The 27,087-nt window shown below is 50.5% G+C and overlaps 1 protein-coding gene across 14 annotated transcripts in view; it reads left to right on the top strand.

Annotated features, from left to right (window-relative positions):
- ATP2B2 (ATPase plasma membrane Ca2+ transporting 2) overlaps positions 1–27,087 on the top strand; it is a 388,866-nt gene that overhangs the window by 328,621 nt on the left and 33,158 nt on the right. For 12 of the 14 annotated variants that reach the window (XM_040491970.1, XM_040491982.1, XM_040491969.1 and 9 more), the window contains 6 exons: positions 3,950–3,991; positions 4,819–4,977; positions 7,768–7,982; positions 11,906–12,148; positions 24,082–24,323; positions 25,448–25,682. In XM_040491970.1, coding sequence (XP_040347904.1) covers positions 3,950–3,991; positions 4,819–4,977; positions 7,768–7,982; positions 11,906–12,148; positions 24,082–24,323; positions 25,448–25,682 — 1,136 coding nt within the window. The remainder of the gene's footprint in view (positions 1–3,949; positions 3,992–4,818; positions 4,978–7,767; positions 7,983–11,905; positions 12,149–24,081; positions 24,324–25,447; positions 25,683–27,087) is intronic. The other 2 variants (XM_040491978.1, XM_040491981.1) reach the window with 1 other exon arrangement.

A 27,087-nucleotide genomic window follows, 5' to 3' on the forward strand; every position in this document is an offset into this window, starting at 1 on the left:
AGCATAGGAGGAGAAAGGAGAACAGCTTGGGGTGTGGGAGGTGTCATGCGTCATGGAGGAGTGGCGAGGGGTGACAGGGAGAACCGATATAGGCAAACCCGGGGGGGGCGGGGGGGAGAAGGAAATGGGAGGTGGTGCTCTGCTTCCCCCAGAGCAGTGAGCCTCCTGGGCTCGTTGAACATATAGACTACATCCAGGCTGGTCGGTCCCAAAACAAGGCAGCTTCACCTCCAAACTGTAGCAGAAAACTCGCAAGTATCCTGAGGAAAATTACAGGAAAGATGGGGAACTTGACCACCCACTGTAAACCAGGCACTTTGCAAACATTTCATGCTCGTGGCCTCATTTGGTCCTCATGATAACCCTATGATACAGAGTTTATTGTCCCCACTTTAAAGATGGGGAGACTGAGGCTCAGGGAGATCAAGACACTAGCCCAAGGTCACAGAACTAGAGAGCGGCAGGGCTGGCATTTGAACCCAGGCCTGCAGGCTCTAAAGTGTGTGCTCCTCTTCCTAATCCAGGATTTCCTGAAGGAGTATGTCTTGTAAACTTCATAGGGATATTAATCGGTCCTATCTCCAAGAAAGGATCCTGTGGTCAAAGGTGGTTAAGAACCGTGGGACAGAATTGGTCTCTTCCTCACTGCAGGACTTCTCAGAACCTTGAATAGGCTGGCGTATAGTGGAAAGGTAGCCATGGAGGGCTTCCCGGGCTGATTTGGCTGCAGGACTTTTCCTGGCTGAATCTTATGAGATTGGTGTGGCTCCATAATATACTTTGGGAAATAGTACTCTATGCCGTTGCTACTCAAAATGTGATCAGAGGACCTGAAGCCTGAACATCTCCTAGGAACCTATTAGAAATGCAGAATCTCAGGCCCCACCCCAGACCCACTGAATGAGAATCTGCATTCTAATAAGCTCTCCAGGATCTAGGCCAGTGTGCATTAAAGGTTGAGAAGCACTAGGCTGAGCCTTGGTCAATGAGAGAATTAACCGTTCCTTTGCCTCCCTCCTCTGAGCCAAGTCAGGATGATTTGGACATGGAAAACACACCCAGCTGGCAGTAATCCCCCTGACTCCACCCCCCCATCCCCCTCCCAACTGAAAGTGGGTGTATTCCATTAATCTTGGAGGCATTACGCTTGTTATTGTTATTTTATTATTTCTTTTACATTTATTAATATATCACTATTTAATACATCATTTATAATCATAATTAGTAAATAATCACTCTGGACCCCAGACATTTACAGGACACTTTGTGGTGCTTTTCATGAGCATCATCTTGGTTGAAATGGTCACATTTCACAGAGGAAGAAACGGAGGCACAGGTGAGAGAGGGGACATCCCCCAGTTCACCTAGTTAGTGGTCAGTCTCCCCAAAGCTTGTTTATCAGGCCATCTTCCCGTGAACCCTCCACACATGTGCTTTTCACACCCATGTCCCTGGCAATGCATGAAGAGAACAGACCTAGTTGTCAAAGCTGCGTCTGGCATCTGATGCAGAAAGGCCTCCAAGTCTCCACCCCAGGTCCCCATCCCAGCTCCCCTGAAACACAGCCCACCCTCCAGGTTGTGCTTGGAGCCAGACCTAGCTGCCCCACCATAGTTCCGGGGATAGTCAAGCACCAGTTTGGCTGAGGAGAGCCCCAAATAAGTCCCTTGCTTCTGAGAAACCAGGCCATCTGCACCAAAGCACCCCCAGAACACCTCTCCCTTCCTCGAACATATGCATTGGTGATTATTTTTCTAGCCACGTGATCACTATGGAAATAAAAGAGGAAATTGCTAGCTTGGTTAATGGGCACACACATGGGCTGTTGCATCTGATAATATGCAATGCAAATAAAGGCCCCTTTGTGTCTTCTAAAATCAAGTATCAAAGAGGAGTCCTCCGGTGCCCTTTAGCCCAGTTAGTAAAATTATTTTTGAAAATAAAAATAATTGTTGTAGTTCATTCCTGTTTGCTCTAAAAAGGCTTTTCCTGTTTTGTTTTTAATCCAGCAAAAAGAACTTTATAATAGAGCGACAGGGCCCTTCTCTTTCAACCCCAGGGTGGGTCACTGACCCTTTGCTGTGCGAGGCAGTGGGAACAGCCCTGCATTTCCCTTGCAGAGATAGCAGGGGGCTGGGATCCAGGAAAGCCACTTCTCCCCTCGGAGTCACTTACAACACGATATGGTGATGCTGATGACAGTTTTATGGAACCAATAAGGCAGCATTATGGTCAGTATGCTCCAGAAATGAGGGCTATCTCTGAACCTCCTTTGGCCTCAGTCTCCTCATCTGTAAAATGAGACTGATGAGAATCCTTCCTATCCCACCTGCAGGGCATTGGGGAGATTGACAGGAGATGACACTCGCAAACCTCAAAGTGCTAAATGGGCAAGTGGTTATTACTAAGGCAACCATCAGGTGCTCTGGGAGCTGAATGTTGCATCCCCATTTTACAGAGGTGGAAGCTGAGACTGGGAGAGGTAAAGCTGCACAGCTAATTGGTGTAAAAACAGGGGCTTCGGGAGCCCCGTCCCACCAGGGCCGCCTTGATGCCCCTCCCCTGGGCTCAGAGGGGCTGAGGGATTGCTGCTTTCTCCGAAATCGGAGGTGGACACATAGACGCACTTTGGGGCCAGCTCTCCGTTTACCCCCTGGGACCTGGGCAGGCCATCTGCCTCTCTGAGCCTCGGTTTCTCATCTGTAAATGGGTGCACTACAGGAGTGCCCTTGTAGGGATGTGGTGAGGATTATATGAAATCACGGGGGTTATAGATGCGCCTGGCACATGGTGGGTTCTCACAGAACGTGAGCTGTGAGAATCACCTTTGCAGCAAATGGTCAAGGGTGTCTGACCTACTGAGACTCCTCCTGAGGTGGCAAGGCACATGGGCAGAGCTCTGACTGAGCTCAGTGGACAGGCCCAGGGGACAGGAGGAAACCCCTTTTCCTCAGTGCCAGCAGCGAGGGCAGGTATCTCAGCTGCCAACTAGTGACCACCAGTACCTGCCACACTGCAAACCCAGCCCCCAAGCCTCTGGCTAAGACTGGGGAGGGGGCCTCCCAGGCAGCCCCGATTAGGTGATGAGCAGCCCCAGATTCGGCCCTTTCCCCAGCCCTGGCACGCAGGGCTGGGGCAGGGGTGCACCCCAGGGAACCCACCAGCCCAACTTCCCTGAGTCTACTGAGGCCCGAGCTGGTCAACTGCAGAATAAAGAGCACACACCCAAGTGGAGGGGAGGGGCCAGCGGCGTCCCCTTGAGAGACAGGGCACTCCCACTGAGCCCCCTGGATTCACTCAGGGCACCTCAGAGCCCACCACTGGGGAGCCCTTGCCCAGCCTTTGCATGCATTACCCTCAATAGGGCTGGGCAGGGGGTTGTCCATGCTGTGCCTTCACACTCCTCCAGGTGGAAAAAGGAGAAAGTAGAACTCTACATACATCCCTCCTGAAGCCAGAAAGTAAGGAGCGCATTGACCAAACTCCTCTCTTTTCTAGAATCTCTCTCATCTCTCTCTCGCGCGCGCTCTTGCTCTCTCGCTCTCTCTCCCTGTCTCTCTCTCATTTCCTTTGCCTCCTCTCAGTTCACAAAAGCACCAGCCAAATTAATCACTGGGGACCTGAGAACCCCTCTGATTCCTGCCAGCCTACTGTGGTCCCTTTTACCCTCAAAGGCTGTCATTTAATCTGTAAGATGCTCAGGGCCAAAATAATTCCCACCGAAGCTCTCTCTCCAAGCCCCCGAGAATCAAGACAGACCCTGCAGTCAATGTGGTGGCCAGGTTTGCTCTTGTCTCGGGGCGTCCCCAGCATCCCTATATGGAGGGACGGAGTCGGCTCGGCGCTTCCTCCTTCTATGACATGAATGTCCGTGGCCCTGTTGCGTCTTCGTGATGATCAACGTGTGTTGTCTGTTCTCTGTTGTCTGTTAAAATTCTTTGTCGTGTAGGTAAAATGCAGGATGGCAATGTGGACGCCAGCCAGAGCAAAGGTAACCCTTTTGTATTAACCGGCTTCTGTGGTCCCCGCAGCCCCTCCCCACCGGCTCTGAGAGCCAAGCCAGACGCAGACATGTCCGCACCTACAGGTGCCTGACGTCTTTGGGGGGCATAGCTGTGATTCATGTATTTCCAGGCCAAATGGAGACGTCACCGGTGAGGACAGGGGACACCCGTGAGCCAGCTCTTCCCCAGCCTTTGAGCTGTGCTGCCCATTTAGCTGAAGACTTGTAGCTGGTTCTTTGAGATCCGTAGGGGCTAAGGGAGAGGGCCCCAGGCCCACCAGTCAGTCCACCACTGAAGGAGGAGGAGGCTCATCACCCACGGAAAGGGACACTCTCTTTTATCTTTTAAGCCCCCTATGTCCCTTCTGTCTGGTGACTATTTAATATCCCAGCAACATACTCAAGAACCAACCGGAGAAGTCCAAGCCTACCTGCCTTGTCTGAATGTGGGGAAAGGTGAGGGGCCATTTGGGAAGGGTCTGTGGGCTTACTCAGGCCCAGAGGGGACCCCAGCCTCCTCCTGCTGGGAATCCAAGGTGGAACTGTGTCACTCCCTGGTTGCACTTGGATTCCAGCTCCAAGGCAACCACTGGCCCTGGGACCAGAGTCTCCACCTGGAAGAGGCAGACCCCACATCGCAGGGTTTCTGTGCCAGCCACACAGGGGTCCGGGCAGCGGAGTGAATGAATGCCTCACCACACTCCCCTGGGCAGGCAGGGTGGGTGCCAATATCCCCACCCAGCAAGCTGACCTCGGTGCGTGCATGTCTGTGTGTGTGTGTGCGTGTGTGTGCGTGCGTGCTCTGCCCCCTGCAGCCAAACAGCAGGACGGGGCAGCCGCCATGGAGATGCAGCCCCTCAAGAGTGCCGAGGGCGGCGATGCCGACGACAAAAAAAAGGCCAACATGCACAAGAAGGAGAAGTCTGTGCTGCAGGGAAAGCTCACCAAGCTGGCTGTGCAGATAGGCAAGGCAGGTAAGTGCGCAGCCACAGTGGATGGGGCAAGAGGGAACGTGGGGTGCACAGTGGGACCCAAAGCTGGCTCTCAAGTACTTCATCTGCAAAGTGGCGGCTTGCATGAGATGGCCCTGAGACCCACCCTTTTCTACCACAGCAACCAGCCCGAGTCCTGAGACGATAGACGCTCAAGTAATAGGTTGGAGTACGGGAGGGCAGGGATGGATTAGGGCTCTATGTTAGCCACCCCGGCTGCAGGGCAGAGGAAAGATGGGAGAGGTTGAGGGCAGTGGCAGGAGCCCAGGGAGAAGCCTCTTGTCTGAGCCTCAGTGCAAGCTCAGCTTCCCAACTGAGCTGGTGGCTCCAGGTGACGGCTGGTGGTGGCCCCTCTGGCCCAGGAAGCTGAGCCCAGCTGTAAGGCGTGCCCCGCCCGGCTGACACGGCCCGGGCCTCTCCGCCGGCATGAGGACACAGCAAACGCCAAGGCCTCCCCACCTGGCTGTCTCTCGGCTCTAATTATAGGCACCATGGCGTGGAGGAGGGGGGCAAATTACAGGCTCGACTGTCTATATTTAAATTCGGGCCTGGTGATAGCTCCCGGCTGCTGGGAGCTTGGCTTCCCGCCCCTGCGACTGTCAGATGGGGGTAGAGCCGGCCCTGAAGTTCCACAGCTGGAGGTGGGGGCGGGCGAGCGATTGGCCCAGGGATTTCCTCCATTCTCGGCCTGGAGAAGACTCCACGGAAACAGGCAGCAGCCCTGGGGGGCAGGGAACGGAGAGATGAGGAGAAGGAGGAGGAGGAGGAGGAGGAGGAGGAGGATAGCCCCATGGCCTTCAAAGTCCTTGCTCATCTCCCTCCTTCTCCTCAGCCTTGCCGAGAATGGAGTTCAGAGTCTAGGTTCACACCCCACCTCTGCTTCTCTCTTGGGCTGAGTTCCCTGAAGCACAGCCTGACGTGGCTGGGAGCAGATTTTTAGGGGCGAGGGTGTGCTCAGGTGAAACCGCTAAAGGGTAAGAGACTTGACTTGACAGGGCCAGGGGGAAAGCCAGATACTTTCTGGAGAAATCCCAGTCTCTACCTACCTCTGCAGGGTCTGTCCCAAGTCATGCCAAGGGGACTGGGCTGTTGGACCCCTACCTCAGCCATTGGATATTGGTCATCACATTGGGGTGGGGTGCCCTCCCAGGCACTTCCTGACAAAGAGACGGTGATCACCGAAACACGAGCTTCCTCTGGCAGCGGCCGCAGGCGTGCACAGCCTCAGGGGCACCTGCCTGGCACCAACAGCAGGTGGAGGCCGCACACACCCAAGTGGCAAGGGGATCCCAGGGGATCCAGGCAGGTAGGCACCTGCCTCTACTAATTCTGCAGCGCTTCTCTGGCCTGTGGCCTTGAACAAGTCACTTCCCCTCACTGAGCCACAGTCTCCTCATCCAAAAAAGGGCCCCCTGCTCTTTCCTCTGTCTGGAACACTCTTCCTGCAGGTCACGCCATCTGCCTGATCCTTCTCATCATTCCCCATCTTCTCAAGTATCACCTCCTCCGGGAAGTCTTCCCTGGACGCCGTCGCTAAAGTAGTCACTCCCATGCCAGCCCATGTTTTGTTTTTAAGCTTTATTGAGACACAACGTATATACAAAAAATTGCTCACATTTAATGTACATCTTGATGAGTTTGGACCCATGCATACACCCGTGATGCCATCCCCACAAGCAGGGTACGAAGCCCAGCCACCACCTCCTCCTAAACGTCCTTGTGTTCTTTCATGAGTTTTCCTGTTTTCTGTTCTGGGGGTAAGAACACTTAACAGGAGACCCATCCTCTTGCCCAATTTTGAAGTGCACAATACTGTACTGGTAACTGTAGGCACTGTAGTGTAAAGCAGAGCTCTAGAACTTATATATGTTGCATAACTGAATCTCTGTACCCACTGAAAAACAACGCTCCCCTTCCGCCCTCCCCACAGCCCCTGGCAATCACCCTTCTACTCTCTGCTTCCATCAGTTTGACTATTTATATTCCTCATGTAAGCCCTTCTGTGTCTGCCTTCTCTCGTTCAGCGTGATGTCCACTAGGTCCATCCATGTTGTCGCAAATGGCAAGGTTCCCTTCTTTTTTAAGGCTGAGTCACATACCGTTGTGTGTGTGCCCCACGTTTTCTTTATCCATTTGTCTGTCGATGGACATTTGGGTCGTTTTCTCATTTTCTGCCCATGTCACTTTCCGTCTTGTCATCCTGAAGTTTTTTGTCACAGCATTATCCCTATCTGAATTATCTTGTTCATGAGCTTGTTTCCGGTCTGCCTCCCCCTCTGGAGTCTCAGCTTCCCAAGGGCAGGGACTCTGCCCTCTCTATTGCTGTGTCCCTGGTTCCTGAAGTAGGAACTACTAGGTGTCTGGGTGAATGAGTAAATACATGGTACCAACTGCACATCATTATTGTGTGAGAGTACTATGCAGGCAGTTCTAACTTACTCACATGGTCTCTCGGCACACATTTCTTGAGCCCCTGCAAGGTGTCGGGCAGGCACCATGCCACGCACTTTACGAGCACTAATCGCATTTGATACTTACAAAATCACATGAGATAAACGTGCATCCCCGTTGCCCAGAAGAGGAGACTGAGGCTCTGTGAGGATCAAGAACTTGCCCTAGGCCACAAAGCGAGTAAGTGGCAGAGCTGAGATGTGAGCTAGGGTCTGCCTGGCCCCAGAGCCCTTCTGGCCAAGGGTTTGGTCTACATCTCACTTCCCAGGCCCATACCCCCAGGAAAGCCCCTGAACAGGTCTTCCCCCACCCGTGTTACAGGACTGGTGATGTCGGCCATCACAGTGATCATCCTGGTGCTCTACTTCACCGTGGACACCTTCGTGGTCAACAAGAAGCCATGGTTACCCGAGTGCACGCCCGTCTACGTGCAGTACTTTGTCAAGTTCTTCATCATCGGCGTGACGGTGCTGGTGGTGGCCGTGCCCGAGGGGCTCCCTCTGGCCGTCACCATCTCACTGGCCTACTCTGTGAAGGTGAGAAGGAGGGGACCAGATGGATGCAGTTGGCTGCCCCCCCTCACCAGGGGCTCTGTGGGGGTGGCCCGTGGGGCAAGTGCTGGGGCTGGGAGAAGCGCTGAGAAGGAGGGAGGGGGCACGTTGGAAGGTGGGAGAGAACACGGATGCAGGAACCCAAAGCTCACACACCCTCAGGGAGGCCCGGGGCCTGTGGCCACAACCAGAGGGCCACACCCTGGCTGCAGGGACAGCCATCATTCATCCCAGCCAAGTGTCGCCTTGCAGAGAAGCCGCTTTGTTGCCAAATCTTCACAGTTTTCCAGAGAAGCCAGAAACGTGGACTTAATATGAGCTCTCTTGATTTTTAAACGTTGACAATCAACTCAACTTAACAACAACAACAAAAAAAAAGCACAAAGAGCAGACGTCACCGTGTAAGCCCAAACCCATCCCCAACCCACCAAATATAAGTAGAAGTCTGTAGTACTTCTATGACTAATCTCAGAGGGTACTCCCTAACTTTGGGAAGAGATAAACCTAAAACCAAAAGATATCTGATGTAAGGAAGCCCCCTCCTCTCAAGGGACGGGCGGAAAATGGAAGAGGGTTTAAAAGCAGTTTAATGAGGGCACCTGTGTGGCTCAGTTAGGTGAGCATCTGACTCTTCATTTTGGCTCAGATCATGACCTCACAGTTTGTGGACATCGAGCCCTGCATCAGGCTCTGCATTGATAGTGTGGAGCCTGCTTGGGATTCCCTCTCTCTCTCTCTCTCTCTCTCTCTCTCTCTCTGCCCCTCCCCTGCTTGCTCCCACTTTCACACGTGGGCATGACAAACTTTAAAAAAAAAAAAAAGTTTAATGAAGAAGGGTAGGCCCAAGAAAGCTGACTATGAAAACTTGGGTCTTGGGGGGTGTTCCTAGTGCCCCCCAGATGGAAGAGACCCCTGCCCCCTGCTTCCAGGCAATGACCATCCACAGAGCCTGAACACTGAGCTGAGCATCTCCACGGGCACTTTGAGCCTGGTTCACATGGCGGGCTCATTCTCTTCCCTTGGCCCCATGGTTTTCCCACCTTGCGCTCCTGGTTCCCAGGGCCCTGATGCCAGGACATCCCCGTGAGGACAGAGGCCAGGGCATGTTTATAAACAAGGCACTCTCTCCGAGACGTTGGCAGAGCTGGTGGAGGGCATAGCAAGCGTCAGTTTCCAAGTTGGAATTTGGACCGGGCTCACCGATGTAATTTCATACAGAAAAGAGATCTCCAGGCAGGTGCCAGAAAGTGGCAGTTCTGTGTAAAAGATACGGCCCTTATCGTCTCCTTGTTTTAGGGTTCTTGAAGAAACTCCATCCCACAAACCAAAGCCCAAACAGGTCACAACACGATGCTGCTTGGGGACCTGGGGCCCAGAGATGGAGACTCTCCCACACACACAGCCATGAGTTGGGACCCCCATGGCCACCCAGCTGAACTCAGGGTGTCTTTGAAAGTCACACAGGGTTAGTTTGGGGGGATTATGTACTGACATCTTTAGACCTCTGCACCATCTACAGTTTGTATCTCTGGCACCTGGTGCCTTCAGCTGTCTTAGGTCACTTGATAAACTTAGTACAGCACCCCAACCAGTCCCTTGATAAACTTGATACAGTCACTTGATAAACTTAGTACAGCACCCCAACCCAGGAGAGGCAAACTGTCCCCTCTCTGAGCCTGGCATACCCCCCTGGGAGCCGCCATCAAAACACTAGAGATGACACTTAGATCAGCGCTGGCCAATAGAGATATGATATGAGCCGCATGTGTGATTTTAAATTTCCTTGTAGTCACGTTAAAAAGAAAAAATAAACGAAACAAGTGACATTAATTGTAATATAATTTACTTTACCTAACATGTCCAAATTATTATTAATCCCACATGTAATATAAAAATCACTAGTCACATATTTTACATTTCTTTTTTCATGATAAGTCTTCAAAATCCAACATGTGTTTTACATGTACCACATGTTTCACGTCAGACCAGCCACATTTCTAGTGCTCGGTAGCCACCTATGTATTCTGAAGCCCGACAGACGAACCCTCTTCCGAGAGTGCAGGTGGTCAGAGGCCTGATGGAATGATCCAGGCTGTGAGGTTCAACAGAGCTGGGTTCCTGTCCCAACTTTAACCCTCACATTAGGTGTGTGATCCTGGTCAAATCACTCTGCCGTGACTTTTTTCAGTTGCCAAAATGGTTGACGAAAATCCTTGTAGTAAAGTCAGACCAGAAAGTGAGGAGGAACTTTGCAGACTGTAAGTCTGTAAGTTGATCATCCAGTAAACGTACATTAAATGTGTTATAAGAGAAAATGGCAATAGCACAGATCTCTAACCGATACCCATTTTGCAGTGACGTGAACTAGTGTTAAAATTATTCTCCTGACACTTCTTTTTACCCTTCTTACAAAGAGCTATAATGGGCAAGAAGAAAGGAAATCAGATTCCTAGGAACAGGCTGGAACTGTGCCTGATTCTGCCTCTAGCAACTTTTCATGTCCCTCCTTGGCAGATAGGGTCCCTGTGTCGGGAGGGCCTGCACTGAGTGGCAGTTCCTGGAGAGTGACTTTATTTGCATGACTTGCTTGAGAACCTGAAAGAAGCTATAGGAGTGGAGCTGGAAAGACAGAGAGGAAGACGAATACAAGAAATTAATAATAATATACATGGTAGGATTTCATTTTTGCTATAAATTTGAAAAGAAAAGATGTTGATACATAAGCTGTGTCAGTTCTGGGTGATAGCATTATGGCTGGCTTTTCTTTTCCATATATCTCTGTTGAAAAGAAATTTGTGATTTTTATTATACAAGTTATAATCTGTATTGAATGCAGAAAATAGAATCTATAGAATTTTTTTTAGAATCTATAGATTTTTAGGGTGGCTCAGTCGGTTAAGTGTCTTACTTCGGCTCAGGTCATGATCTCACGGTTCGTGGGTTCAAGCCCTGCGTCGGGCTCTGTGCTGACGGCTGGGAGCCTGGAGCCTCTTAGGATTCTGTGTCTCCCTCTGTCACTGCCCTTGCTCTGTCTCTCTGTCTCTCTCTCAAAAATGAATAAACATTAAAAAAAAATTTTTAAAGAAGAACCTATAGATTTTTATTTTTTTTTTAATTTTTTTTCAACATTTATTTATTTTTGGGACAGAGAGAGACAGAGCATGAACGGGGGAGGGGCAGAGAGAGAGGGAGACACAGAACCGGAAACAGGCTCCAGGCTCTGAGCCATCAGCCCAGAGCCTGACGCGGGGCTCGAACTCACGGACCGCGAGATCGTGAGCTGGCTGAAGTCGGACGCTTAACCGACTGCGCCACCCAGGCGCCCCTGGATTTTTAAAAGAAGGCAATAAAAATCTCCTATAATTCTACCACCCAGAAATAATGACATTAATATTTTGATATTTTTCCAGATATTGTTCTATGTCTATAAACACACATGTCTATCCTAAATTTATTTATTTTTGGTGGAACCAAATGAAAACCAGGCGCCAGCAAAAGATGGTACATTTGAAAAAAAAAACCCATAACCAGATAAGGAATGGTTCTTTCTGTCAGGGCGTAAGAGAAAAATATTTGAGGTAACCGGAAAGGACCCAACCTTAATTTATCATCCTTCTCCCTTATTTTTTTTCTGTAAGGAATACAGATTATTTCCATAATTCAAATGAACAAAGTCAATTCATCAAATCTTCTAAATGGTTCAAATCAAAGTAAAGGAAAAGGCTGCACACACACGAGGAGTTCAGATGTCAACGTTTCAGTGAATGCCCTTTGCGTCTGTGGGAGGCAAAGGGGCAGATAGCAGAGGCAGAGCCTCATTTACTGCGTGTTTCCCCCATGCCTTCAGCTCTCTGGCTCCCCAGCTCCCTCTCCTTACTGCCGCCCTCTCACTCGCCCCTTTCCCCCAGAAAATGATGAAAGACAACAACCTGGTACGCCACCTGGATGCCTGCGAGACCATGGGCAATGCCACCGCCATCTGCTCAGACAAGACAGGCACACTGACCACCAATCGCATGACAGTCGTGCAGGCCTACGTGGGCGATGTCCACTACAAGGAGATCCCCGACCCCAGCTCCATCAACGCCAAGACCATGGAGCTGCTCGTCAACGCCATTGCCATCAACAGCGCCTACACCACCAAGATTCTGGTGAGTGGTGCAGCCTCCTCTGGGGGAAGCACCCACGTCCGTGGGGCGAGGCGGAAGTTCTGGGCAGATGGAGCGACGTGACTCGTATTTTTGAATCCTGCTGGTGTCTTTTGGGATGGTCGTGGAGTAAGCAACTTGTTTCCGTTTGATTTAGCAATAGTGTTTATATGACAGAAAAATAGTGTGTTAGTTGTGTTTTTTAGATCCCATCATTGTCCCTCTTACCAGAAAACTTCCACACTTTTTATTAGCAGGCTTTTGCTACATCACTACAGTAGGCTCCCCGTATCTATAGTTTCAGTTACCTCCAGTCAGCCTCGGTCCCATAGCAGATAACCCTTTGCTAACAATACGTCAGAAGGTCAGTAGCAGCCTAATGTCATGTCACATATCTGTATCATTCACCTCACTGCATCTCAGCATGTAGGCACTCCACCGTCTCACATCACCACAAGAAGAAGGGTGAGTACAGTAAAATAAGATATCTAGAGAGAGATCCCATTCACATATACCTCCAGTATATGGTTCTAACTGTTCTATTTTATTATCAGTTATGAATCAGGTGTTATTCTCTTACTGTGTCTAATTTATGAAGTAAACTTTATCATGGATATGTGTATCGAGGAAAAAAACATAGTATACATGGGGCTTGGTACTATCCACAGCTTTGGGCATCCCCTGGAGGTCTTGGAACGTGTCCCCCAAGAATAAGTGGGGGACTGCTGTGCTCCAAAACTTAGTGGCTTAAAATCAAACTGTGTATTTAGCGCTCGATTGTGAGCTGGCAATTCAGGCTGGGCTCAGCGGGGTGGTCCTTCTGCTCTCAGCAGGACTCCCTCACACGTCTGCATCTGTGGTGGCTCAGGGGACAGCCCTGCTGATCTCGGCAGCACCGCAGGCTGGTCTAGGATGACCTCAGCTGGGATGGTTCATCTGGGCTCTGTGCGCTCCCGCCTCCTCCGGCAGGCTGGTCTAGGTGTGTTGACGTGGTCATTTTGCCACATCCTGTTGGCCAACACAAGCCAAGAGGCCTGCCCAGACCCGGGGAATGGGGAGGCTGACTCCATCTCTTGCCAGGAGGAACTGCCAAGTCACATTGCAAAGGGCATGGATTTAGAGAGGAACTAATTGTGGCCATTTTCACAATCCACCACCGATGACGTTGTTGTTAGTAACTTCTATTAGGTAGCAGCATCACAAGCTTTGATAAGAAAAACTATCATATTCCTGTCTCAGCTAAGCTGCATAGACTCATCATGCTGTAATCCCTTTTTGGTTTAGAAGCACAGATGGCTTTTTTTTTTTTTTTTTTTTTTTTTGTAATTAACCAGCATTCAGATGAAGAGAAGCACAGACTTGTCCATCCGGAGGTCAGTCAGCCTCCAGATGTGTAGGTCATTTCTGCAGTGTGAGCCTCTGGGTGAGCAGCTGGGCTTTTTTGCTTAGCCTCCAAATGTGCCCTAGCCCTGACCTCTCCCTTCTGCCCCTGAGCCAGCTCAAAGCATCGCCATCAGGTTGGATTGTGGGAGCCGCCAGAAGCTTTATCCAAACGGGGAGGAGAGTGTGACTCAGCAGCAGCGAGGGGCTGAGGGCTGGTGGGAGAGGGGGGAGGAGGCAACTTCTGCCTCTAGACACCGGCCGGTCCAGGGCTAAGCAGCCACCCACATCACCCTAGAGCTGCAGGCTGCAGGAGGCAGCACAGAGGAAAGGAGAAAGTAGGTCGGGAGGATGCAGGCAGATGGGCGATAGAGAACCCTGTGTGTGATGCCAGAAATGACCATGTTTTGTCTTCTTCCCACCCCACCCCCACCCCAACCCCAATGTGGGAATCAAGGGAGATCAGCAATGTTCTATTCCGTTTCCCAGGCCTCCCTAAAATCACTGAGATGCTGTTCATGACCTTGTCCTGGAGATGTGGCAGAGAGGGGAGCAGAGCAATTCCCAGACCAGGCTTCGGGCGAGGGGGTGGCCGCGTGGGCAGAGCCCTGCGAGGTGGGCTTGGATGGAGATGTGTGTTATGCAATCACCATAAGAAGGAGTTCTGGGATCTGCCAGGAAGGCTGATGAAACATCTCAATTAGGCAGTGTTTCATAGCACTGGCAGCAAAGTTAAATTCTCATTTTCAATGTTGGTTGTGTCTAGGTGGCTTAAAGGACAGGGGTCAGTCAGTCTACCTGGGGAGGTGAACTGCTGAGACTAAAGAGAGTTCAGGGACCCCAGAACTGGAATCTTTGGTTTGTAATCAGGCTAAATCACTTACCTCTTACTTAGGCACCAGTGTCTCCTGATGTGCCTTGAACCCCAGCCTCCTAGGACCCCTGTGCCTCTCTTTCTGGGTCTTTTCTGAAAGACCCCTGGCCACATGGTTCTCCTTGCTGGGGGCTGATGGCCACTGGTATAGAAGGGATAGCAGAGTCCCCTGGTATGACAGGGTAGTGGTGAAGGCTCATACTCTGGAGCCAGGCAGCCTGGGTTCAAATCCCTCTCCAGCTATATGAATGTCAACAAGTTACTTAACCTCTCTCTGCCTCAGTTTCTTGGGGGAAATGATAGGATTATTGTGAGGATGAAATGAGTTAGTAAGTGACAAGTGCTTAGCACAATGCCTGGCTCGTATTCAGCACTAAGTATGGTTAGTGTTGTCGTTAAATCGCCCATTGAATAAAATCACCCATTGAAAGAGGATTCCGTTTGTAGCAATGCAGAGGCTAACCAATAAACAGACAGCGGAAGCATTAGGACTACAGAGGAAAGGGTCCTACCCAAAGTCACATAGCCAAGTATGGCAAAGCCAACTTATAGACACTCCAAAGCCAGCTGTTGAGTAGAGTGTCCAGACCAGGCTCTTGGTCACTGAAACCAATCCTGCAGCATCTTTAGTATAGGGTGATCTCAAAGAAGGAAGGCCTGGGGTCCAGGCAGTCATATTCAGAACCAGGGCCTGCCAAGCCATGTGGGGCAAAGGGTGTCTAAGGGACTGTCCTTCCAGGCCCAGAGGAATCCTGAGAAGAGTAAGGGTTTGCTCGGTCCAGAGTAGATGTCCAACCACCCTCTAAACCAGGCTGGGAAATCTAGACGTATGGGTGGATGAATATGTGGGCAGTGGCTGGGTGAATGTGAATTAATAAGATGCTCAGAACAGGACTATCTCTGTGTTCTACTTTCCTGTTCTTGTGGCAGCAAGAGGTAGGGTTTGGCCCCATCTCTGCCCCATGGTCAATAGCAGTGCTCTCTGGGTCCCTCCAGCATACTGAGCTGGTCTCTTCTGCAGCTGCCCTCTGCTCTCTGGTCTTCATTGATCCGGAGACCTCCCAATTAGTTAGCACCTTTCATTCTTAAAACACACACACACACACACACGCACACACACACACACACACACACACAAACCTACTTGAGTATTTGCAAGGGTAGGTTGTGTGGGTGTCATCTACATGGATTCGTATACCTTAGAGACATACTGGTCCAGCCCCCTTACTTTATCTGAGGCCCAGAAATAGAAAGGGACTTGTGCCAAGTCACCCTGTGGACTATTAAAGCTGGAATCCAGATGTCTGGACACCCAGTCCAAGAAGTAATGAGGTTTGGCTCTGAAGTCCAACAAACCAAGGTTCAAACCTCAGCTCCAGCACTTAGCACCCATGTGACCCTGAACAAGTTACTTGACCTCTTTGAGCTTCTATTTTCCAATCTGCAAATCTATAAAGTGTGTACATAATTAATCCTAATTGGTAACATCCACTTAGCCAGGCTCGATGCTAAGTGCATACCCCATTCTGCCTTGTATAACAACCCCATGAAGTAAGTGACATCACATCTCTAATTCATAGCTCAGACCCTGAAGCTGGGAGAAGTTAAAAATCATGCTTGGAGTTCCAGAGCAGATAAGAGGCTGAGTCAGGATTAGAACCCCGTCCAAGCTGGAGCCTGTGCAGCTCACCACCCCTTCCCACCCAACTCACGCAGCTGCACCTTTGCCTTGAGGCAGCTTCAGGGCTCCCGTGAAGATCAGATGAGAAAATCTATGTGAGGCTCCCGGCACAGTGCTTGACATGTAGCAAGTGCTCAGTCCACATATGTTATTACTCTCACTACTTCTGTTATTATTTCTGAGCCTTATCCTCTGTCGTTTATTTTGCCAGCCACTATCTTCCTTGACCCTCCACATCCCTTCAGGGGGATAAAGGCAAATATGACCATTCCCATCTTGCAGCTAAAAACACTGGCTGCAGAGACATTAAGTAACCTGCCCAGCATTGCTCCTGACCACCAAGTGGCAGAGTGGGGCCCAGAGAATTCTGGGGGAGTTTACCAAGTGGGCAAGGGGGCAAGGACATTGCAGACAGGGACACAGCCCTACAAAGGCCCAGGGACCCTAAGATGCATGGCTCATTCACGTGATCTGTGGCCTGTGCATTTCTCTGGGGCTAGAATGATGAGAGTCGAGGCTGGAGGGCAGGGGGCGGGGACAGCTAGGTGGCATCAGATAAGCCCTTGAAAGGATGCTGCTGGTGGTACTTAGAAAAACCACCCCAGGCAGAGGTGGAGAGTGGTGTGAGGGCCACGGCTAGTGTCAGGGAGGCCAGGAAAAGTGGTCTAGAAGGGCCCTCCCAGCGGGCCAGCTTCAACCCCATAGCCCCATCCCTGTGAGGATAGCAAAGCTTTCTTCTTTCCTGTCTTATTTCTAACCATTAGGAACTAAACTTGCCCTCTGAGAGAAGCTATGTGAATCATCCTTTAGTGAGAAATTGCTTCCCTGCCTCAGAAATCCTGGCACACCCTCAGACTTCCTTTGTTGTCTCTGACTCTTTGAACATCAGGACTTCTACTAGCTTCTTTCCATCACCCTGCAGCTTCTCAGAACCACAGCTGAGTGTTAAGATAGAAATACCTCCTTCCTCAGACTTTGGAGGCCTTCTTGTGCTTTCTTGGGAAAACATTCTCCTTTTCCAACCGTGTGTCCTCTGTGTGCTGAAACTGCCAAGCGGACCTTAATTTTGTATTTTATGAGACCTCTTTGAAAGTAGGTTGACAGTGCAGTTAACATTTGAATTATTAAGCTGAGGATGGAGACTTGTGGAGCTGAATTGTTGGAAGTTTATGGCGTATTTCTGAAAACATAAACTATTGAGACAAAAAACAAATCTCCCTGGAGCCCCTGAAGTGGTTCTGGAGGAAAGAGCAAAAAGGGTTTTCCTGGCAGGATGGTTTGCCCAAATAGGTAAGCCAAACTTCACCAAATGAGAAACCCCGGGTCGTCAACATACCCCATGCTGAGATGCCCCTCACCCCAGAGAGCCCCAGTAACCCTCAAAGGCAGGAAGGAGCTGCTTCACTGTATTGCCCATAAATCTTAGAACCTGGGCACTTAGAGAGGGGGAGGGAGTGCTCCAGGAAGCAGAGAGCCAACCCTTGAACTCAGATCTCCTGGCTGCAAAGCCAGGGCTCAACTGAATATTCCAATGAGCCTCAGAGTCCCCAAGTCAAGCCATACTCTGCGACTGGGCTCTGGCCAAGCCAGGCGTGCCAAAAGCGTGGACGACTCTGAAGGCGACTTTGCAAGGGCATTAAGATGGGGAGGTGGGGTGGGCTGTGATTCTGTGAAATGGCAGGGGCCTGTATGCTGAATTTGACACCTGTTTTGGTTGTTTTCTTTTGGTTTTTTTTGCAAACACCATCTCTGGGAGAAGAGTTCAAAGCAAATAACTCCAAATGGGGAATTTGGATTTTTAACAGAGCTGTTAATCCCTATATCACATGCTGTCACCCTGCATGTGTGCATGCACACACACACACACACACAATTGCACTTGCACACCCTGTACACATACCACACACGTATAACTGCACATACCACACACAACTGCACACACACCACACATACACAAAACTACTACACTTGCACACCATGCACACATAGCACACACATACAACTACACACACACCACACGCATACACTGCACTTACACGCTGTGCACACCCCATACACACATGTACACCTGCACTCACACACCATACACAAACACACACCACACACACACACACACACAACTGTACACACACACACACACACACACACACACACATACACACAATACACTGCTAAGCCTGGGAAGGTTTCCGTGTCAACCTGTCCCAGACACTCACACTGACCTGTCTTCCCAGCCTCTAGGGAAGATCCCGCAGCCCTGCGCCTCACGTTCCTCAGGAGGCCTAGCACCGAGAAGCTCCTGGGGAGGCCGGCCTTCAGACGACGATTCTGGAGGCCAGAATAGCCCCCTCCGGCCTCCTATTGGCAGCACCCTACACACACACGCATGGGATTATTCATTTATTCATTCCACAGATATTTATTGACTACCCCGAAGTGGGAGGCAAAGATAAGCAAGACAGACACGCCCCCCCGCCATCCCCTTGGACTCTAAAGCCATCAGCAGCAAGTTCCCAGTCAACTAAAGATCTCCAGGGCCAGTGGAGACAGGCGGGGCTGTGGGGAGACCATGTGCTGTGGGCTCAGAGCCAAGAACACTGGGGTCAAATCCTGGCTGGGCCGCTTCGTAGCGTAGCTGGCCTCCCAGGGATCTGGGAGGGTACAACCAGATAGTGCATGTGACAAGCCCATTACAGGATGGGGCAGAGCCACCATGCAAACAGTGGCCGCTGATGCTCCTGTTGAGTGGGCTGGTGGTTCGTCTGGGCCTTAGGGAGGCTCCCCACCAGTGCCTGTCCTTGAGGGGTGAGGAAGAGCGGGTTAGGCCACCAGAGGCAGCCGCTCAGCACAAAGTCGTTCCCGAACACGTTCCAAATCATCATATTGCAGATGCTATAGTTTACTATGCTACGGTTGTCAGGTTTTTGGGGGGGACTTTTTAGAGGTTTTTTAGTGGTTAAATATACATCACATCAAATGAATCAGATTAATTGTTTTTAAGTGCACAGTCCCACGCCGTTAAGTACATTCACACTGTTGTGCAACCATCACCACCATCAATCCCAAAACTTCTCATCTGCCCAAACTTAAACTCTGTCTCCATCAAATGCTAACTCCCCATTCCCCCCACAACCAGCCCCTGGCACCCACCATCCTACTTTCTGTTTTGGTGAATCTGACTCTTCTGGGTACCTAATACAGTTGGAATTATACAGCATCTGTCCTTTTGTGACTGGCTTGTTTCACTTATAATGTCCTCGGGGTTTATCCATGTTGTCACATGTGTCAGAATTTCCTTCCACTTTATGGCTGGATAATATTCCGTTGCATGGAGAGACCCTACTTTGTTTATCGTTCATTTGTCGATAGACACTTGGATTGCTCCCGCCTCTTGGCTTTTGCGAGTAACGCTGCTATGCACGCGGACATGCAAATCTCTTTTCTGGTTCCTGCTTCCAATTCTTTTGGGTATATATCCAGAAGTGAAGTGCTGGATAGTATGGTAATTCCATTGTTTAATTTTTTGAGGATCCACTATCCTGTTTTTCTCATGGCAGCAACACCGTGTTACCTTCCCACCCACAGTACGCAGGGTTGCAGTTTCTTCACACCCTCACCAACAGTTGTTGTTTTCTGTTTTGTTTTTTTACAATAGCCACCCTAATGAGTGTGGGGTGGTACATGCCAGCTATGCTTTTTTAATCTCATTTGTGCGGATGTTATTTATAACTTGTAGCTCTTTATGTCATCATTCCTTACCCTTGCTTCTGTTCACCCCCCAGCATCCCAAAACAGGGACATGAATTGTCCTCTCAAAATTATGCCTCGTGGCTGCACCCAGCATTCCCAGAGGGCTCAGGACCACACTGGGGAATGTGCTGGATGAAGCTCTTGCCCTGGGAGCCAGGAAGCTTGGGGACAGCCCCAGGCCTGCCCCTCCGCAGGTCTGTGATCAAGAGCAAGTCACGTCCCCCTGGACCTGCTTCCTGTCTGTTAAAATGGAAACAATACTGATGCCTCAACTCCCTTATAGAATTGGAACCCTGGAGATAAAAAAGCTCCTGGAAAGTCTACAGCAATAGCAAAATCTCTGGGTTTGTCAAGATTAAAAAAAAAAAAAAAAGTCTAAAGAAAAAAGGGATGGGCCTCTGCTTCTTAGTAATGCACGTGGGCGATCTCAGAGCTCAAGTTCATGGAAACAAATTGAATTACGTAGGAGGCAGCTCTGCCATTTGCAACCATGGATTGTTTGAAATCCTTTTAGAGGAAAATTAAAATATCTCACAGAGGGTAATAAAATGCCGGGTATTTTGAAGGCATAACTGCTCAGCTCTCTTGGGCAAAGAAGTAATTAGGCATTTTTCTTTAAGCCCTCCGAGCTGTCATTTTCTTTCATTGGTGGAGAGGGGAGAAAAACTGTTGTGGAAAATACATAAAACTCTGGAGGTCACCAGAAGATTAACTATCAAAATGTAGAAAACATTAAAAGTAGGTAAATAAATATATCATTTTTAAAGCACAACATAATACCACGCTACAGAGACAAAGGGAAGTGCTTCAAATTTATTTTCACAAACATCAGAAATGGGAAGCTGTACCAAAGGTTCCTTTGTTTCCAGATCAAATCCCACCAAAGAGCCCAGGAGTGGGGAGCCTCCCAAGGCCTGTGGTGCTGGAGACATAGTTCTGCTTGGCGTGGGAGCAGGGAGGACGTTCTGAGCCTTGTTCCCGCCCAGAGCCCTCAACCACTGCTGAGGACTGTGCCTCCGCCTTGTTGCACCATCCCTCACCATGATCCACTTGAAGAAAAGGGTTGAAAATGGTTGATTTTTCTCTCAGCTAGAGATCATCTGCTCTAGTCTCTCCGTTTTACAGACAGAGAAACTGAGGACAAGAGCTTAAGGCTCTGTCCTTCCTATGAATCCCTAAGTCTCAAGACCACCGCATTATCAATGCCAGTGACTCCACAGTGCTTGGGTGGGCTCCCTAGGCCTGAGCCCTAACTGTGGAAGGGGGAGTTGGCCAGGGCTATGTCCCATCGCCGTCCTGTCCCCTGCACAAGTGGTCCATGCCAGCATCTCCCAGACCCCACCTTCTCCTGTCTGTGAAGCTCGTTCGAGTAATATGACAAGGGGCTGGGGCTGAGGATACAGAGGTCCTGGACAACGCTGGTTTGAGACCCATGCAAAGCCACTAATGGTGGTGGCGGGAGTCAGGGCGGGGGGGGCTGTTGGCACAGGCATGCTCATAGGTAGATATTCCTCTTCTAAATCTCTCTAGGGTTTCAGTTTATCTGTGGTGCCTTTTACCACTCCCAAAGCCACCTCCACCTAAGATGCTGCATAGTAATTTTATGCAAGGAAAATGAGCAGTGCATGCACGTGGGTGTGGGTGCAGGTGGGATGTGAGTTCACCTCCCATTCCCTCCGGCTAATCCCACCATTAGCCCACATGGAGGTTTCTTGTTCTTACGTATTAACCTCTCCCACCATTCTGATCCGCATGGAACCATCCCGCCAACAATGACTAAGTGCCCACTGTGTGCTGGGTTTTATGCTGGTTCTGAGAACCCTGCAGAGAAAAGAATCTGATAACTCATTTATTCAGGGGGAGACAGACCCATGAAGCAATTGTCAAAGACACTGTGATATTTGAGCTGGCCCTTAAAAAGCAAGGAGGAGGGGTGCCTGGGTGGCTGGCTCAGTTGGTTAAGCGCCTGATGTCAGCTCAGGTCATGACCTTGAGGTTCGTGAGTTCGAGCCCCACATCAGGTTCTGCGCTGATGGTGTGGAGCCTGCTTGGGATTCTCTCTCTCTTCCTCTCCCCCACTTGTGTTTTCTCTCTATATATCAAAAATAAATAAATAAATTTAAAGTAAAAAGGGAATGGAGGAGTTTGCCTTGCAGGGGAGGGGGAAGGAACAGCAGAGGCAAAGGCACAGAGGCATGAAACAGCTTGTGTTCAGCCAGCCACACAAGGAAGTGAGAGGTGCTGGGGGAGAGGTGGCTGATGATTTCACTGAGACCCCAGGGTGGGAGTTTGTGTTCATGCAGCCCAGCACCTGGCAGAGGGCCAGCACCCAGCCGGTGCTGAAGAGTGTGTGTCAGATCAGTGAGTAGAAAGAAAGAAAAGTGGAAGGGACCAGGAGAAGGGAAAAGTAAACTGTGCCTTAGTCATAGAAGGGAATCAATAGAACAGTCAAAAAAAGGAACAAATCAGAACCATAAACACAGGTGCCTCTCAAAATGCAATTACATGAGCAAACAACTTTTAGAAGAATGTCTACAGTCTCCTTACACACACATACATGCAGTAGGTTAGGCTACATGTAATTGACCATTTTGACTTAGAAACATAGCAGTTTCAGGGGCGCCTGGGTGGCTCAGTCAGTTAAGCGTCAGACTTCAGCTTGGGTCATGATCTCGCAGTTTATGGGTTTGAGCCCCCGCATCGGGCTCTGTGCTGACAGCTCAGCCTGGAGCCTGCTTTGGATTCTGTGTCTCCCTCCCTCTCTGCCTCTCTCTCTCTCTCAAAACCAAATAAACATTGAAAAAATTTAAAAAAAAAAAAAAAAGGGACAAGCTGTTGACACACACGATAACTTGCCTGGACCTCAAGGAGATTATACTGAGTGAAAAGAAGCCAGTCTTCAAAAGTTACACATACCGTATGGTTGCATTTACAGAACAGGCTTGAAATGACAAAATGATAAAGATAGGGAACAGACTAGTGGCTGCCAGGGCTGGGGGTGGGGGGGAAGGGAGGTGACTGCAGCTCTAAAAAGGGTGTCACAGGGATCAGATCCTTGTCATGAACTGTGTGTATCTTCATGTATCTTCCTGCTGGCGGTCGTGGGAATCCACACTCAATGCCGTTGCATAGAACTAAACACACACACGTGAGTGCATGTAAAACCGGTGAAGTCTGAGTGAGGTGGGTCTGATTGTATCGGTGTCAGTGTCTTGCTGTGACATTGTACTGTAGTCATACACAGGTGAGCACTAGGGGAAACTGGAGGAAGAGTGTATTTCTTATTGCATGTGAATCTAGAACTATCTCAAAAAAATTTTTAATAAATAAATAAAAATAAACATTTAAAACACACACAGGGTAATAATAATGCCACATTTGAGACAGAGGTTCTTTCTGGGAGGAGGGGAGGATTCTGCAGACTGGGAAGGATACACAGGGGGATTCACCTGTATCTGTCATGTTTTCCTTCTCAAAAAGGGAAAATCTGAAGCTAATGTGGCCTATTTCTCAGGTTCTACAAAGCTGAATGGTGGGTACACCAGTGTTTCTTTAATTATTCTCTATCCTGCTTTTATGTTTGAAATAGTTCGTGATTTATATATTTTTTAAGTTTATTCATTTATTACTTCTGAGAGAGAGAGCGAGCACACAAGCAGGGGAAGGGCAGAGAGAGAGGGAGACACAGAATCCATAGCAGGCTGCAGGCTCTGAGCCTTCAGCGCAGAGCCTGACTTGGGACTCGAACTCTCGAATGGTAAGATCATGACCTGAGCTGAAGCAGAACACTTACTCAACTGAACCACCCAGGTGCCCCAAAAGAGTTCGTGATTTTTTTTTTTATTTTTTTTAATGTTTATTCATTACTGAGAGACAGAGAGACACAGAGCGTGAGCAGAGGAGCGGTAGAGAGAGGAGACACAGAATCTGAAGCAGCTCCCAGCTCTGAGCTGTCAGCACAGAGCCCGATGCGGGGCTCGAAGTCACGGACCATGAGATCATGACCTGAGCCGAAGTCGGTCGCCTAACCAACTGAGCCACCCTGGTGCCCCTGAGTTCATGATTTTTAAAACACGGATCTTGCTTAACTCCTTTCATCCAGAGCCAGGATTGGGTCTTGGATGGAGAGGGCTGAGGGTGTGGGTGGTGGGAAGGGGGCACACAGGGCTCTCTGAGAAGGGGAGGGGGTGGCTCGGCCCCAGGGCCTCAGCAGCAACCCCCTGTGAGCCACCTGGGCCTCTCTCTCTGCAGCCCCCGGAGAAGGAGGGTGCCCTGCCTCGGCAGGTGGGCAACAAGACAGAGTGCGGCCTGCTGGGCTTCGTGCTGGACCTGAAGCAGGATTATGAGCCCGTGCGCACCCAGATGCCAGAGGAGAAGCTGTACAAGGTGTACACCTTCAACTCTGTGCGCAAGTCCATGAGCACAGTCATCAAGCTGCCGGACGAGAGCTTCCGCATGTACAGCAAGGGTGCTTCTGAGATCGTGCTCAAGAAGTAAGCCGCGCGTGGTCGGGGAGGGGTGTGGGGAGCCGGGGACCACCAAGTCGTGCAGCACGGGCTGTCCTACAGGCTGGGCCGAAGGGCCATCTGGCACTCAGGGGTGGGGGGGGGGGGGACCTGCCCAACGTCCCACGGCAGGACCACCTCCAGGGTCCCTCGCCCACTGCTTTTCTCCCCATTTCCTCTTATAAATGTCTGCAGAGAGCCCTCCCCATCCTCCTCCCTACATCACTGGATCATCAGGAAGGGCTCCCCATCATCAGTGTTAAATCTCCCTCATTTTACTTCCTTTAGCATAGAGTGATTTTCATTGTGACCTAGTCTACTCTGGCTCCACGCTGGAATCACCCCAGGGAGCTTTAAAAAAAAAAAAGAAAGAAAAAATAGGGCACCCGGGTGGCTTAGTCAGTTGGGTGTCCGACTTTGGCTCAGGTCATGATCTCACGGGCCGTGGTTCGAGCCCCCCGTCAGGCTCTGTGCTGACAGTTCCAGAGCCTGGAGCCTGCTTCAGATTCTGTGTCTCCCTCTATCTCTGCCCCTCCCCCGCTCAAGCTCTGTCTCTGTCTCTGTCTCTCTCAAAAATAAATAAACATTAAATAAATAAATAAAAAGAAAGAAAGAAAAAACATTGATTCCTGAACTCACCCCAGACAAACTGAGTTGGGGTGAACCTCTGGGGCAGCGCTCACACATGGGTATTTATTTATTCAGTGTTTCTCCAAACCATTGTAATGTGCAAGCAAGGTCCAGAACCACTAGCATAACTAAGTTTCCTCCCCTTTGAAAATCACTTTAGTTGTGGAACGATTTTTTCAGATGAAATCTTGTGAATATAAAACAGATCAAAGTAGATGTGCTCTTGCTGAATGGACTGGGGCAAATATTATAAGAAGACTGCCTGCTTTCTTTTTGGCTGGTCTTGATTTCATCCCTGCCTGGGGCCCAGGGGCCTGGACCAGCCCTGAAGCATTATGGGAGTTGAACAGGATGGACACTGGATGACCAACCACGGCCAGCTGAGCATCACTGGGGAGGGGGAGGTGAGCTCAAGCTGGTCAGAAGGAGGATCCTTGGGCCCTCAGCTGGACCTTACCCATCTCCCTCCCATCTGCCCCCAGGTGCTGCAAAATCCTCAACGGGGCAGGGGAGCCCCGGGTCTTCCGGCCCCGCGACCGGGATGAGATGGTGAAGAAGGTGATCGAGCCCATGGCCTGTGATGGGCTCCGCACCATCTGTGTGGCCTACCGCGACTTCCCCAGCAGCCCGGAGCCTGACTGGGACAATGAGAATGACATCCTCAACGACCTAACCTGTATCTGTGTGGTGGGCATCGAGGACCCCGTGCGGCCCGAGGTAGGCACCCTACCAGCAGGCTTGGAGAGGCTGGGAATCCAGCCTGCTGCCAACCTGACATAAGTTGCCTCACCTTTCAGAGCCTCGGTTTCCCTATAGCGTCCACAGGTTTTTTCTGCACATACTCCTAAACGTTTGGACTCATGAGACCAGTGTAGGCCATGTTTGGCATTGGTCTGCTCAGGACCCGTGGCAGCACCCACAGCCGACTGCTGGGGATAGTCCCGGAGCCATCCACCCAAGCACCCAGAAACCTTCCCTTGCCCCCAAAGGACAAGCACGGGGGCTGCCCTGCCTTAGAAGCCTCTTGCCCCACAGGAGCCAGGACCTCCTATAACACATCCATAGGCCTAGATTCCAGGCTCCCTGTAAAGAAGACCCCCAGAAACAACCGGTATCCAGGAAAACCCACGTGTGGTGTCACACCATCATTTAGAGTTCTGTCCATCCAGATCCTGCTTACTGATCAGCTTTCCCCGGTAGGCTCGCACAGTGACACAGCTGACAGTCTCCCTTTATCAGGTTTCCAGGGGAACAGAGCTACAAAGTTAACCAAAGGCCAGGTGCTCAGGCAGAAGAGAAGAGGGATGACAGCACCCCTCCCTATAAGGACGAAGGAAGGTGATGTGATAAGTGCACCTAATGGAGTGCTCAACTCACATAGGTCTTCAGCCTCCTTTAGCCGCCTCTGCATCTGGCAGGAAGACAGAACTCGGTGCTGGGGATTTGCAGGGTTGGGGGCGGATGGACACGTGTGGTCAGTCAGACTGCCCAGGCTAGAGAGGCCGTGGGAGGAAGCGTGGGCTGCCACAGATCTCCAGAACGTTCCCGTGGGCAAGCAGAGTGAATCTGCTCACCCTGCGGGGCCCCAGAGGGCAGAGCTCAGCACATGGGACAAGTCACAGGAGAGGCCGGCCTCCACATCCTCGAAAGACTAACACAGCCGCTGGGGCTCAGGTTGGTTCCCAGGCTGGCCCAATTAGGCCCACCCAGATTGGCCTTGGCTGCGGAATTTGGTGACAGTGCCTCTCAGGGCCACCTTCCTCCAGTAAAGGCAACTTCACTCTCCCCCACTTGCCCTGACACCATTCTGTGGGGGCCTCTCGCTGTTCTCTGCTCCCCTTGGAGCCTCCATTTCCCTTTCTTTCAAGTGAAAGGGGGTAGACAGGGTGTTTTCCAAAGTCCCAGCCCCAGTGTTCTAAGATTCCGTGTTCCGAAAACCAAGTGAAACTAGGATGTCGCGGATGTGGACTTTCACGCTTAGGCAGCAGGGAGAGGCGTCGTCAAGAGTATGAGCTCAGGCATCGGACAGGCCTGGGATCCTGAGTCCCGGCCTTACTGGCTGTGTGACCTTGGGCCAGTTATGTAACCTCTCTGAGCCTCTGTTTCTTCATCCGTAGACTGG

This window comes from Herpailurus yagouaroundi, unplaced genomic scaffold, assembly GCF_014898765.1.
Source record: "Herpailurus yagouaroundi ecotype Mexico unplaced genomic scaffold, PumYag 183, whole genome shotgun sequence".
Taxonomy (NCBI): domain Eukaryota; kingdom Metazoa; phylum Chordata; class Mammalia; order Carnivora; family Felidae; genus Herpailurus; species Herpailurus yagouaroundi.